The sequence below is a fragment of the Leptinotarsa decemlineata genome, unplaced genomic scaffold (assembly GCF_025532065.1).
Source record: "Leptinotarsa decemlineata unplaced genomic scaffold, Ldec_3_MD MMD2_tig00026282_RagTag_RagTag, whole genome shotgun sequence".
Classification (NCBI taxonomy): domain Eukaryota; kingdom Metazoa; phylum Arthropoda; class Insecta; order Coleoptera; family Chrysomelidae; genus Leptinotarsa; species Leptinotarsa decemlineata.
Window position 1 is genome coordinate 12957562 of NW_027412668.1, and position 14239 is coordinate 12971800.

The following is a 14239-nucleotide window of genomic DNA, read 5'->3' on the forward strand; positions in this document are numbered from 1 at the left end:
CGAGATTTACCTCCAAAAACATTCAAATCCAAATTGAAATGTATCTTATATAGTAACTGTATTTACAACTCTTCCAAGAATTTACTCAGTTGATCGCTGAAAATCGGCATTTGCTCATGGATAATTACAGTGATTGTATATAGTTTTCCATTTTATTGTTACGGTTCATTCATTTGACATTCTATACATTTCACATCATATATATTTTTTTCTTTCTATACATCATACTTTATATATTTTATACATTCACGTTTTATATATGATTCATACATTTTACATTTTATATATTCATATTTAGTCATCCCTTAAAATGTATTTTATCTTGTTTGTAGATCATATATTCTTATTCTTCAATATCCCATATCACAATTATTGTCAACCTCTATTATATTCCCAGGATTACAAATTATTTTATCATCTATCTTTAGTTATTTGAGTTAAGGTTTGGACGTGTCTATATAATGTAAAATTTTCTTGAGACAAATAGAAATGAAATGAAATTATCAATAAGTGAAAATGTCGAAGATGCATAAAGTTGTGATTTAAAGATTAAAAAAATAAAGACTGACTGATTATAATAAAGTTTTCTTCATTTTTCCCTCAAAACATAATTCTTGTAAGGAAGTTTCGGTTTCGGCCGAAACTGAGACAGTTGCCGAAATTTGGTTTCGGCAAAGACTACAGAATACTATAAGACGTGTCACTCGCTCATTTTTCGACATCTGAGAAATCTCGCCGCCCGCTAGCGACAGCGGGTAATTACCAGCCGAGGTAGTACAGTGTGTCGCTTGAAGTTACCAGTTCTCGTCGGCACACGAGATATAAAGGTTGTCCGTATTGTTTGGTATTGTCAAAGACTACAGAATCGGTAAACTTTGGTATTGTGATAGTGTTGTGTTCGTTCGGAGTTCGAAATATTTATTTTGTGAAAATGTCGACGTATTGCTCAGTGGATGGTTGTCTGAGTACGGTGGGAAGCCCAGGTATTTCGTTTTTCCGCTGCCCAAAGTACAGTGAAAGGTATGCATTCAATATATTCACCATTAATTTTTATTTTACCTATCTATACCTTTTATGGTTTTGTTGTATAAAATTATTCATAACGAAATATACCGCCGGCATTTGCCAATCCAAACTCATTTCAATCTTTTTTCAAAATGTTCAGTTTATCGATTGATATACTTGAATTTTTGTTTAGGTGTCAACGTTGGAAAAATGTATTAGGCTTCATTGGGAATCATAGATATGCTACTCTTACCCCAGAGCAGAGTCACAATAGAATTAAAATTTGCAGCTTACATTTTAGAGCCGATGATATTGTGAATTCTCGTATTCATAGCTATGATGTTCCTTCATTGCGTCTGCCTCAAGATGGTTCTCAGAAAGGTTGGTTCAGTGAAGTTTATAGATTCAAATGATGAAAAAATCTTATTGCACTTTTTAACATATGAAATTTACAATATCAATTTTGTTGTTTAAACCTTCCAGATGATGATGCCATTGTCGGTACTAGCAAGGATTTTATTTACATTGATGCTCAGGTTCAAACGGATCAATTAGGATCACGAGGTGAAATATCTTTTCGTTATATTATATACTTACCTGATCTATTTTTATATGCTTCGGAAAAAAAAAACGATGACAAGAAAACAATTATTGAAAGTACGTACATCTTTCTTTTAGATGAATGCAGCCAAACATCTGCTAAACTCTCTTCGGGAACTCCAAGAAAAGTGGCATTACGAAAAAAAATTGTATCACTAGAGAAAACAGTAGCTTCAACATCAAAAAGAGCACTGGACGAAACCGGAATTACTCTGGATGATGTTTTCAAGTTTCTGGATCGAAAATATCCTGAGCAATATTGTAAGCTCTTGAAAGCACAGCTTTCTTTGATAAATAAAGCACCAAAAGGGTCCAGGTATAGTGACGAATTCGAACAGTTTGCATTGACTCTTTATTTTCTTGGTCCGAAAGCATACAAAAAATTTTCAACAATTTGTAGATTACCGTCAAAAAGTACACTTCATCGTTTCACGAAAAATTGGATTGTTGAACCAGGCTTCAACGATTTTATTTTTCGTGTTATTGAATTCAGGATTGGGCTCATGAAGGAGAAAGAAAGATATTGTATTTTATGCCTAGACGAAATATCTTTGAAATCTCATCTTTATTATGATATTTCCAGAGACAAAATAGTAGGTTTCCAAACAAGTTTGAATGGGACCTCTACTGACATAGCAAGTAGTGCTCTAACAGTAATGGTCAGAGGTTTGGCAAGCAATTGGAAAATACCACTTGCATACTTTTTCTATAAGACATCAGCAACTTCTGATGATTTGAAAGATATTTTGTTCAAAACGGTACGAAGATGCAAAAGTATAGGCCTAAATATCATGGGGGTGGTTTCCGATCAGGGTTCAAATTTTCAGAAGTTGGTGAAAACTTTGAATGTTACAGACGAAAATCCCATATTTCTGATAGACGATCATAAACTTGTATATTTGTTTGATATCCCGCACTTGCTGAAGTCGACACGAAACAATTTGTTTTCCTATCAGTTTTTACTTCAGGGTGGAGAAACAAGAAAACATTACATAGAAACAATGTATAATTATGATAGAACTAAACAATATAAATTGGCTCTTAAACTTAATAATGACCACATTTATCGAAATAATTTTCAAAAAATGAAAGTCACGTTGGCTTCCCAAGTTCCCATCAAGAGATATTGTTGACCATGTAATAGAGATGGAAAACATATTCATTGAAAATTTTGATAAAATCGGCAGTGAGAAGGGAATTGGACAGTATTTGAAAACAAAATATTCGAAAATTCTTTTCTCACATCTATGTCAAAAATTCCTATTCGATTATTATATATCTTTATATACAAGAGTTCGGATATACTTTACTTTAAAATTCATGAACCAGGACATGAAGATTGTTAGGAAACATAAATCATGCAATGTAAAATTGAATATTTTAAATCATTTATAAACATATAACATTATATAATTGTATTATTTTTGTTAATAAAACATGTTTTTCTGAATGTATGTTTATCATTTCATCAGTAAATCACTCTGATCTGTTTCTTAGATCATTTATTCATGAGTTTATCTATCATGTTTCTAGAAGTTGATCGACAAACAACTACTTTCGTATCTTTGTTTATCTGTCTGATACAACCGAGCAAGCGAAGTTTCAACTTCGGAACGTCCCCTGTAGATATCGCGAATAGGAACTGCCCTCGTATAACTGTCATGCGGCCGGCGGCTTCCAGACATCGTCTGTCGGCGATATGATTTATGGAAATCGCAAAAAATGCAATCCTGAGCCGTACCGACAAACGAATTCCTTGGAGTGAACCAACTTATAGTATTCGGTAAACTTTGGTTTCGGTCGTATAAACCAGTTTCGGTCGGACACTACTATGAACATGTTTCCTTAGTTTTAACTTAGAGCAGTAAACTCTCTGAAACGGGTTCATTCATTATTTGTGAAAATGATCTGTTCGCAGACGTTAGCAGCATCCCTTACACGCCCTGAAAGCGGTGTCCATACAAAAATTGTGATTTGTGTTGGACTTATAACGCTTCCTTGGGAAGTTAACTCCAAGAAAGCCGCACCATAAATGAAATATTTCTCAAATTTAGTTAGAGGTGCACTGAGTTGAAGCAGTGAGAAGCTGCTACAACTCAGTTTGCTACATAAATAATAATAATAATAATAATCATGTTCATTCACTAAGAAAAAAAGTACAAAATAGTATATATGATTGAGGTGACGTAAGTAGATAAAATAACTCCAAATATGAATATCTAATTTAGTGATATGCGTATACGTCTACTCACATACACACGTATATAAATAATAAACAATTACAAGATACAAAAGTAGCAAGTAAACATTAAAAAAGCCACAGAAATAGCAAACGCTGTTTGTACGTGGCGAAACACAATTTGATTTAACACTTTCTTCTTATTGGAACACTAAAATGGAAAAAAGGTTTCTAAAATAAGTACATATAAAATATTTAACATTCACAAAATAATATTTGTGTTACATGGAAATATAAGTTTACTGTGGTGTATAAAAAAAGCAAAAGGTAAGTATTTACATTTTTGCGATGACAGAGCCATTGAAATGGTGTATAAGATAAAAATCATTAGAACTTGGAAAATAAAATAAATATATACATATTAGAATCGGCGGATAAAAAGGATTTGGGGTGTGTAATGACATGTAATCCGTACTTAATTATTTTGGTCGAATATTCTACCATTGTTTTTACTATGAAGCCTAGTAATACATTTTTCTAGTGCCTTTTTTATGTGCTTGGTAGATTCACAATTTTCTATATCTTCTGGTAAGGAATTGAATACCTTTGGGCCCAAAAAGTTATGAGATCTCTGTCCTATTGTTTTAAACGCGAATGGTATATATTATGTATTTGTTTTTATGTCTTGTAGTATATGTATGGTTGGGTCTGGTGAGTTTTGCCTTTTCTTCATATTGATGCAATGGTTTTGAAAAACAGCTGCCTTACATCGAATATTTCTGATTCTTTGTATAATTCTTCACTGGTGGTTTATTCAGCATCAGTTTTATGAATTTTCTCTGGATAACTTCCAGTGAATACAAGTGGGTTTTGGACACTCCTCCCCATCCAATAATGCAATGTATTAGGTGGCTTTGCACAAGGCTGAAATATATGTTTTTTTTTCTCCTTCTGATCCAGGATGTCTTTGAGTTGCCTGTACTTAGTGAAAAGAAGCGGGCTGAATCAGTCACACACTCAGATAACAGTAAAGCTGCATTCAAAGAATTTGATTAATATTGAACAAATATTTAATTCACATATGGCTTAAGTTATGTAAATGTGTTTTTGGTGAGATGTGGTATTGTGAGATCTGTGAACTCATATCTGCATATGTTAAAAAATGAAACTTGAGTTGATAATGTAATTCAGTGCAGCCTGATTGCATGTAAAATTGCTACAAAAACTTTCTATTACTCAGATATCAAGATAATACAATTCATGGTTGCAACTTATCAGCGAAAACTATGTTTCAAATATTACAGCAGCTTACCTGTCGAAAATAATTGTACAAATAAACGAATGAAACAAATTTTGTTAACTCTTCCACACAACGAGAGGTCATAGAGATTTGAGAGGCGATAGAAATGTTCATGTGCTAGGTATATATATTTCGATGGTTATCTCCGAAGGCTCCAAGAAAACGGCCCAGGCGAAGCTCTCTGGCCATGGATATCCTTCTAGATCTACCTTCTCTCCACATTTTTCTGGAGAGAAATGCTAATTGGACTGCATATAGACTTGTGCACATTGCCAATCGCACAAATCAATTCAATGCAGAGTGCAACAGACTTTTGGTTGGCACTGGAAGTCACAGCATTCTAGAAATGACCTCTGACTTTATGCCCCCAACTGTCAATCACGAACTTCCTCATAAAGTTCCCGAGTAGAGAGGACTGGATTCTCCGGGAGAAGGAAATATTAAGAGCAGATAGTTGTTGGTTCACAGATGGATAAAAAACACCTTCCGGTTTCAGTGCCTAGGTTCCAACCTGCCTGGGAACCTATGCGACTGTATTTCAAGCGGAAGAATCCAACCTCACACACAAGTCAATAGAATATTCTCGGAAAGTCAAGCGGCGTCGGAAGCTCTTGGCTCCTACCGAGCAACGTCTAAATTGGTAGCAAATTCCCAAAAACGGCTCTCCTTGATAGGAAGATAGAATAGGATTCCTGGATTCTTGGATTCCTGGCCACACTGGCCTGGAAAGCAATGAGGCTGCTGACTTTCTTGCAAAGGAGGGTGATGCAAGCAGCTTCATCGGACCAGAACCTGTAATCGCTTTAGGCTTTTCCAAACAAAGAGTGAACACCTGGATGACAAGAAGATTTATGGACTTCTGGCAGAATCTTTCAGGATTGGTTCACTACAAGGCGTTTATTCACCCTTCGAAGCTTGATACCAAACCGTTGTTAGACTACAGTAGTGATGAACTACTATGTCTAACAGGCCTTCTTACAGGTCACTGTCATTTGAATCATCATATACAGAGACTCGGAAGACAGTGTGTGTCGCCTCTGTTTGGAAAATGATGAAACAGCAGAGCACATACTTTGTGCCTGCCCCGCTGGGGTCCGAATCAGGTTTTTGAGTTCGGCAGAGCCGTTCTGATAGTGATAGTGCTGCTGATAGTGGGTCTCCTTTGTCTTCAGCCGACCTGATACTTTGTTGGATCTTCTTGGTGAGTTTGAAAACCGTTTTAATGTTGTGTTTCCCTAAGAGTTTTCCATTTCTGTCTGTGACCCTAGGGATATGTGGTAGATATGCACGTGCAACAATCCGAGCCTCCTTCCTCCCTGTTTTGAACCGTGAACTCTTCAGTATCATGGCCTTGTTGATCTCTTCTATCAAGGAGTTCCTCAAATCAATGTATATTTCCAATACTGTCTTCCACAAGAGAAAACACTTCTTTATTTCTGCCGATGAAACAACTCTGAGCATCGGCAGCAATCACTAGATTATTTTGAATGTTTCGTTTGGTCTGTTATTTCTGAAATCTGTGAAGAAGGCAAGTCATAGTTTTGGAGCACAGAAACATACAACGAAAATGTCACAAAAATATAGCTTCATTTAAAAATATATGAAGTTTTTAGAATATTGCTCAAATCTGATTTTGTTAATTATTTGTTAGTGTTGTACAAACTTATTCGATTTAAAAATAAGGTCTTGTGATATCATTGACGAAAATAAAAGAATCGCGTCAGGTTGGCCCACAATATTGTTGAATGAATCATAGAATCACACCATATAAAAAAACACATTAACACATATTTCGTAGAGTTAATAAACTAATATTTCATTATTCACGATTAGCAACAGGATAACAAATCAACAATGATTTTGGGACACACAAACAAATTGTAATATTTTCAAAACAGCTTTAACAAATTGGCAAAACAAATCAAGAACGTATTTACCATCGGGATTATTCAGATGTGATTTAAATTGTTCTGAAACATTTTTGTATGAAGTTTCTTGTATTGGAATGTACGGAAATCGTTTTATTGATTTCAAATAAAAAAAATTTAAAACAATTTCAGTTTGAGTAAAACGCAATATGTATAAGATGTTTGGCGAATGAAAGCTGCACTGTCTTAGTGAAACTAAGGGATTTTACTGGAGATCTCCAAGAAATGGAGATCTTACTGGAGAACCCCAGTTCTTGTTCCAAACTTCATATTGGTTAAATGGGAAGAACTTTTTTCATAGTAGTAGTGTTTTCAATCTGAAGGCCAATTTTACATTCGCGAACTGTTTCACCATATGAGCATGATTTCAATCACGACTAAGACGTGTTTACTTTGATGGAAGAGGAAAGTTTGAAACTCAATGTTTGGAATGCTTGGAGATTAGCATATTCAAGAATTCGGAACATTTACCGAATGACCGAATAGAATTGAATAATTCTCCTTTGTGAAACCTGTTCCCAGGAAGTTGAAATTGATGAAGTGAAATCGGGTACTTTTATTTCTATACATATTCACATAAATGAGTTCGTTCCTGGAAATTGAAATAATTAGTCATTAGGCAAGTAGTAAAAACCTCATAAAATATTGTATATAGTACATTCGGTATTGTCTGAGAGTGAAGTGAAAGAATTTCAAGAATGTAAATGTAAATGTAATGTTAATGTCTAAAGCAAGTGGCACTGCAATTCATTCACAAAGTCACTGAGATATTTCTACCCGTTATGCCACTTGAGGGTGCCGCTAAGGAACCATTGAAATAGTGACTTGCGACAAAGGAATTCAAAAGAGGCAGCCGATGTTTTTTTCATATCATCATATCATATTGCGTTAAAATATTATTAATTGGCGTTGGACTGGGGGTATTAACATACATTTTCCAATGATATATTCTGTATGATGCGAAGATAATGGAAATAACGTGAAAACCAATTTTGTTAAAATATTTTATTTTGAGATTTATAAAATTATCAGAATATTAAATTTATAAATAAATACAAATGTAGAAAGGGCAAAAAAATTACTGCATTTGACAAATTAGTTTAAAAAAAACTAATTTGCGTGTAAAAATAAATATGTATCATCTCGTGACGTTTGAAAGACTATCCATTTACTTTATCATACGTATTTGAATGAAAACATTATAATTTGTAGTTATAATTCGTCTTTTGAAGAAAATTAATTTGATATTATTATAATTATTGACACTGATAATATCAAATTGATCGTAGGTTTAATAATGAAGATGGATAAAGTCTGTGAAACGTCACCAGATAAGTATACAAATAGAATCGATTTTCGCGGTTAGAAATATGAACATCTGAATTTTTGGTTGAACCGTGATCAAAGTTTTGCATTGTTCGGCGTTTCGGTTTCGACTTTGAAGCCATTTTCAAGAAGTAAAAAACTGTGGCTGCACTGAGAGACACACTTTAGGATTTTGATGTTCTGGTCTTGATGAACCTTCAAGACGGTATGGCCCTCTTCGACCCATGTTTTATCCCAATAAAAAATAGATTCACCCAGTGTTCTGGCTGTCTTCATTTCTCTTAAATAGTCTCTTCACCATTCTACAATCAGTGATTTTTCTGTTAATGTGCTCTTTCTATCTTGTTTCCCATAAGTGAATAGCCCTTGTGATACCTTCCCTAATCTAAAGAATTTCACTAGTTCGGACTTCCATTGTCTACTATACTAGTGAAATTCATCATGAAACAATTGTCAATCACCTTCAAACAATTCCCTAATCTAGTTCTTTTTATATCAGGAAAAAAACTGTCTTCACGAATAACTGACAAAACTGTATTTAATGTAGGTATTTCGTTTTTTATGTAAAAAGAGTGTACTGTTCTCCTAATAGAATTCTTGACTTCTTTGTTGATAACCAAACAGTTTCTGCCAGTGGATACTTTCGGCTCCAAAAAGCTGTTGTTTTCCTTGAGTTCCTTATTGTCGATCTATTGACACCGGTCATACTCGCGCATTTTTGCAGTACTTCCTCCTTACTCATTTCGGACGGATATTGTATTCTTAAAGAATTATAAACATTCATAACAATTGTTTTCATTTATATTTAATGCTGTCAGTTTCGAACGCTTCATGGTTTTACGAATAACTAGCTTCCACGTTGTATAGCTTTTTATTAAACGCTCTCAAAGTAAACTGAAGAATATCACTAAGACTAAGACTGAGACTAACTAACCCCTCTTCCATGGCCTTTGAACTTCCAACAGAAAATAAAGTTATATTTTCTTCCTGTGGCAAAAGCCAAGTCGGTCCTATTGATGGATGCATGAATTATACCGTATTGACGGTATAATTCAAAAGAATATCTATTTATACCGTGACCAAAGTTTACCGAATACTATAAGTTGGTTCACTCCAAGGAATTCGTTTGTCGGTACGGCTCAGGATTGCATTTTTTGCGATTTCCATAAATCATATCGCCGACAAACGATGTCCGGAAGCCGCCGGCCGCATGACAGTTATACGAGGGCAGTTCCTATTCGCGATATCTACAGGGGACGTTCCGAAGTTGAAACTTCGCTTGCTCGGTTGTATCAGACAATAAACAAAGATACGAAAGTAGTTGTTTGTCGATCAACTTCTAGAAACATGATAGATAAACTCATGAATAAATGATCTAAGAAACAGATCAGAGTGATTTACTGATGAAATGATAAACACGTTCAGGAAAACATGTTTTATTAACAAAAATAATACAATTATATAATGTTATATGTTTATAAATGATTTGAAATATTCAATTTTACATTGCATGATTTATGTTTCCTAACAATCTTCATGTCCTGGTTCATGAATTTTAAAGTAAAGTATATCCGAACTCTTGTATATAAAGATATATAATAATCGAAGGGGAATTTTTGACATGGATGTGAGAAAAGAATTTTCGAATATTTTGTTTTCAAATACTGTCCAATTCCCTTCTCACTGCCGATTTTATCAAAATTTTCAATGAATATGTTTTCCATCTCTATTACATGGTCAACAATATCTCTTGATGGTACGGTTAATCCACCAAACGATGATTTGTCGGTACTGTAAGCCTTTAGCTTACAGAAAATTACATCTTGATCAAGAAGGTTTTCTGAGGATTTGCTAAAATGTATGCAAATGTCACACGAATGTTGCATGAGACATTTTTTCATGAGGTATCCTGTGACATAGACAAGAGCGTTTCCTTCGGGACTTTTAAGGTTCTTATAATCTCGAGTGAAAACTTTCAGAGGAGCATAGTTTGGAATGTCGGGTCTAGCAAGGATGTATCGACATTGTTCAGTTAATTCTGGCGTCAAACTTAACAAAACGTCATTAACATCATCCATACAATTAGCACCTTCACTAGAATCAAAATATTTCAAAGCAAATATTTTTTTGAAAGCTCTACAAAACTGTATGGGTGTTGGATTCTTTGCGTTGCCAGAACAATTTCTGATCTGTCCAAAAAAATTCTCCAAACAATCTTGATTCAAATTACACGTGAACAAATATTTATAATTGCGTTCTTTCAACATCTCCCACAAGGCAAAAACTGCTTTCAAAGTCAACTTCCACCCAAAAATGAATTTCAATTGTTTCGTGACATTTTTGCCATCGTGTTTTTTTACTTGGAGATTTTGAAACATGACATAGGCTTCTTGAAGACATTTCATCTGCTTTTCCGTTCCCATAAAAGCCTGACATTTCTCAAAATTGCTCGAATTCAATAAATCAAAAAGATCATTCATTTTTTTAATGAAATCAGCAGTAACTAATGCTTCCTTGGACAAAATATTGAAGTCAATGTATGTGTGCATAGCCACGGCTACAGAGTGACTCAAAACTTGGGAAGCCAACTTGACTTTCATTTTTTGAAAATTATTTGGATACATGTGGTCATTATTAAGTTTAGGAGCCAATTTATATTGTTTAGTTCTATCATAATTATACATTGTTTCTATGTAATTGTTTCTTGTTTCTCCACCCTGAAGTAAAAACTGATAGGAAAACAAATTGTTTCGTGTCGACTTCAGTAAGTGCGGGATATCAAACAAATATACAAGTTTATGATCGTCTATCAGAAATATGGGATTTTCGTCTGTAACATTCAAAGTTTTCACCAACTTCTGAAAATTTGAACCCTGATCGGAAACCACCCCCATGACATTTAGGCCTATACTTTTGCATCTTCGTACCGTTTGGAACAAAATATCTTTCAAATCATCAGAAGTTGCTGATGTCTTATAGAAAAAGTATGCAAGTGGTATTTTCCAATTGCTTGCCAAACCTCTGACCATTACTGTTAGAGCACTACTTGCTATGTCAGTAGAGGTCCCATTCAAACTCGTTTGGAAACCTACTATTTTGTCTCTGGAAATATCATAATAAAGATGAGATTTCAAAGATATTTCGTCTAGGCATAAAATACAATCTCTTTCTTTCTCCTTCATGAGTCCAATCCTGAATTCAATAACACGAAAAATAAAATCGTTGAAGCCTGGTTCAACAATCCAATTTTTCGTGAAACGATGAAGTGTACTTTTTGACGGTAATCTACAAATTGTTGAAAATTTTTTGTACGCTTTCGGACCAAGAAAATAAACAGTCAATGCAAACTGTTTGAATTCGTCACTATACCTGGACCCTTTTGGTGCTTTATTTATCAAAGAAAGCTGTGCTTTCAAGAGCTTACAATATTGCTCAGGATATTTTCGATCCAGAAACTTGAAAACATCATCCAGAGTAATTCCGGTTTCGTCCAGTGCTCTTTTCGATGTTGAAGCTACTGTTTTCTCTAGTGATATAATTTTTTTTTCGTAATGCCACTTTTCTTGGAGTTCCCGAAGAGAGTTTAGCAGATGTTTGGCTGCATTCATCTAAAAGAAAGATGTACGTACTTTCAATAATTGTTTTCTTGTCATCGTTTTTGTTTCCGAAGCATATAAAAATAGATCAGGTAAGTATATAATATAACGAAAAGATTTTTCACCTCGTGATCCTAATTGATCCGTTTGAACCTGAGCATCAATGTAAATAAAATCCTTGCTAGTACCGGCAATGTCATCATCATCTGGAAGGTTTAAACAACAAAATTGATATTGCAAATTTCATATGTTAAAAAGTGGAATAAGATTTTTTCATCATTTGAATCTATAAACTTCACTGAACCAACCTTTCTGAGAACCATCTTGAGGCAGACGCAATGAAGGAACAGCATAGCTATGAATACGAGAATTCACAATATCATCGGCTCTAAAATGTAAGCTGCAAATTTTAATTCTATTGTGACTCTGCTCTGGGGTAAGATTAGCATATCTATGATTCCCAATGAAGCCTAATACATTTTTCCAACGTTGACACCTAAAAAAAAATTCAAGTATATCAATCGATAAACTGAACATTTTGAAAAAAGATTGAAATGAGTTTGGATTGGCAAATGCCGGCGGTATATTTCGATATGAATAATTTTATACAACAAAACCATAAAAGGTATAGATAGGTAAAATAAAAATTAATGGTGAATATATTGAATGCATACCTTTCACTGTACTTTGGGCAGCGGAAAAACGAAATACCTGGGCTCCCCACCGTACTCAGACAACCATCCACTGAGCAATACGTCGACATTTTCACAAAATAAATATTTCGAACTCCGAACGAACACAACACAATCACAATACCAAAGTTCACCGGTTCTGTAGTCTTTGACAATACCAAACAATACGGACAACCTTTATATCTCGTGTGCCGACGAGAACTGGTAACTTCAAGCGACACACTGTACTACCTCGGCTGGTAATTACCCGCTGTCGCTAGCGGACGGCGAGATTTCTCAGATGTCGAAAAATGAGCGAGTGACACGTCTTATAGTATTCTGTAGTCTTTGCCGTGACTGGATATATTATATGAAAAACAGTATTTTGACGTTGCAGTCAGGTTTTGAGGGCTATTCAAAAAAAACTTTGTTTTTGTCAAGCTTTCGGTGGTGCTTCTTCAGGACAACTGTACTTAATATATTTATTGAAAATAAGTTTTTATATACAAACGGAACTATTTACGGTAAATATTCGTTTTAGCAGCACCCTGCGATTTTGAAAAATTTTTTGAGTGTACTTACGTATTTTGATGCGTAGATTCCGAATCCGAAAGAAAAAAGCCGTGCTCTCCCTTATTTACAAAGTTACGGCCCTTCAAAATTCAGAAAAGGGGAAATTTTCAGCCTTCTATTTCCCGAGATAAACTATTTAAAAAACAAACATTTATTCACTAGGTCACCTTTACACCTTATCCCTTCTTAATTGACACTTTTTAATACAACAATCAACATTTTTCTTATAAAAAACTTAATTTAAAAACGAATCCTTCTTCTGGTGACATTCTTCTATTTCTAGGTTAGTTACTAGTGATATTTCAGAAAAAAGCGGTTGATATTTGCCGCCGCCAACTATTTCAAATTCGTAGATTTGGATTTTTAGTTTGACGTGAGCGATTAGAAAAACACAAAATGAATTTGAACGAAATTAATAATTTAGTGAGAGTAAGAGAAAATTTGATTCTTCATTTAGTTCGAGTAGGAGTGTTTGTAGCAACAATACGTTGTACCAATTGCAATGAAGAGTGCAAATTGAATGATGCCACTTTACTGTATAGATGTAACAAAAAACGAAAAACTAAAATACCGAAGCAAAAAGCTCAGTACATTTGTTGTTATTTTAAAATCAGCGTACCATCTATGCCATCAACCTTAAAAACGTAAAATACAGAGATATATAACCAAAAAGTGGCTCTGTACATTTTTTAACATTTTTATTGAAAAAATGATGATTGTTGAAGTGAAAAGTGTCAAGAAAGAAGGAATAAGATGTAAAGGTGACCTAGTGAATAAATGCTTGTGTTTTTAAATAGTTTATCCCGTGAAAAAAAAGGCTGAAAAATTGCTCTTTTCTGAATTTTGAAGGGCCGTAACTTTGTAAATAAGGGAGAGCGCCGTTTTTCTTTCGGATTCGTAATCTACGCATCAAAATACGAGCGCATTCAACATTTTTTTCAAAATCGCCGGGTGCTCTCAAAACAAATATTTACCATATAGATATATCGCTGTAGTTTCTTTCATTTCTGGACAGACTGTAGTAAACACGAGTACTCAAATACGTTATCGTGGATTTTTTC

General features: G+C 34.3%; 2 protein-coding genes across 2 annotated transcripts in view; one reads left to right on the forward strand and one right to left on the reverse strand.

Moving 5' to 3' along the window:
• The window catches only part of LOC111512051 (uncharacterized), a 176056-nt gene that overhangs the window by 15390 nt on the left and 146427 nt on the right, over positions 1-14239 (forward strand). The window lies entirely within an intron of this gene.
• Positions 9424-12749, reverse strand: LOC141484675 (uncharacterized). Its single transcript, XM_074179835.1, has 4 exons — positions 12609-12749; positions 12243-12430; positions 12060-12140; positions 9424-11946 (listed from the first exon to the last, which is right to left on the reverse strand). Exons 1-4 carry the CDS (start codon positions 12695-12697, stop codon positions 11804-11806), a joined length of 501 nt encoding a protein of 166 aa, XP_074035936.1. The 5' UTR covers positions 12698-12749; the 3' UTR covers positions 9424-11803.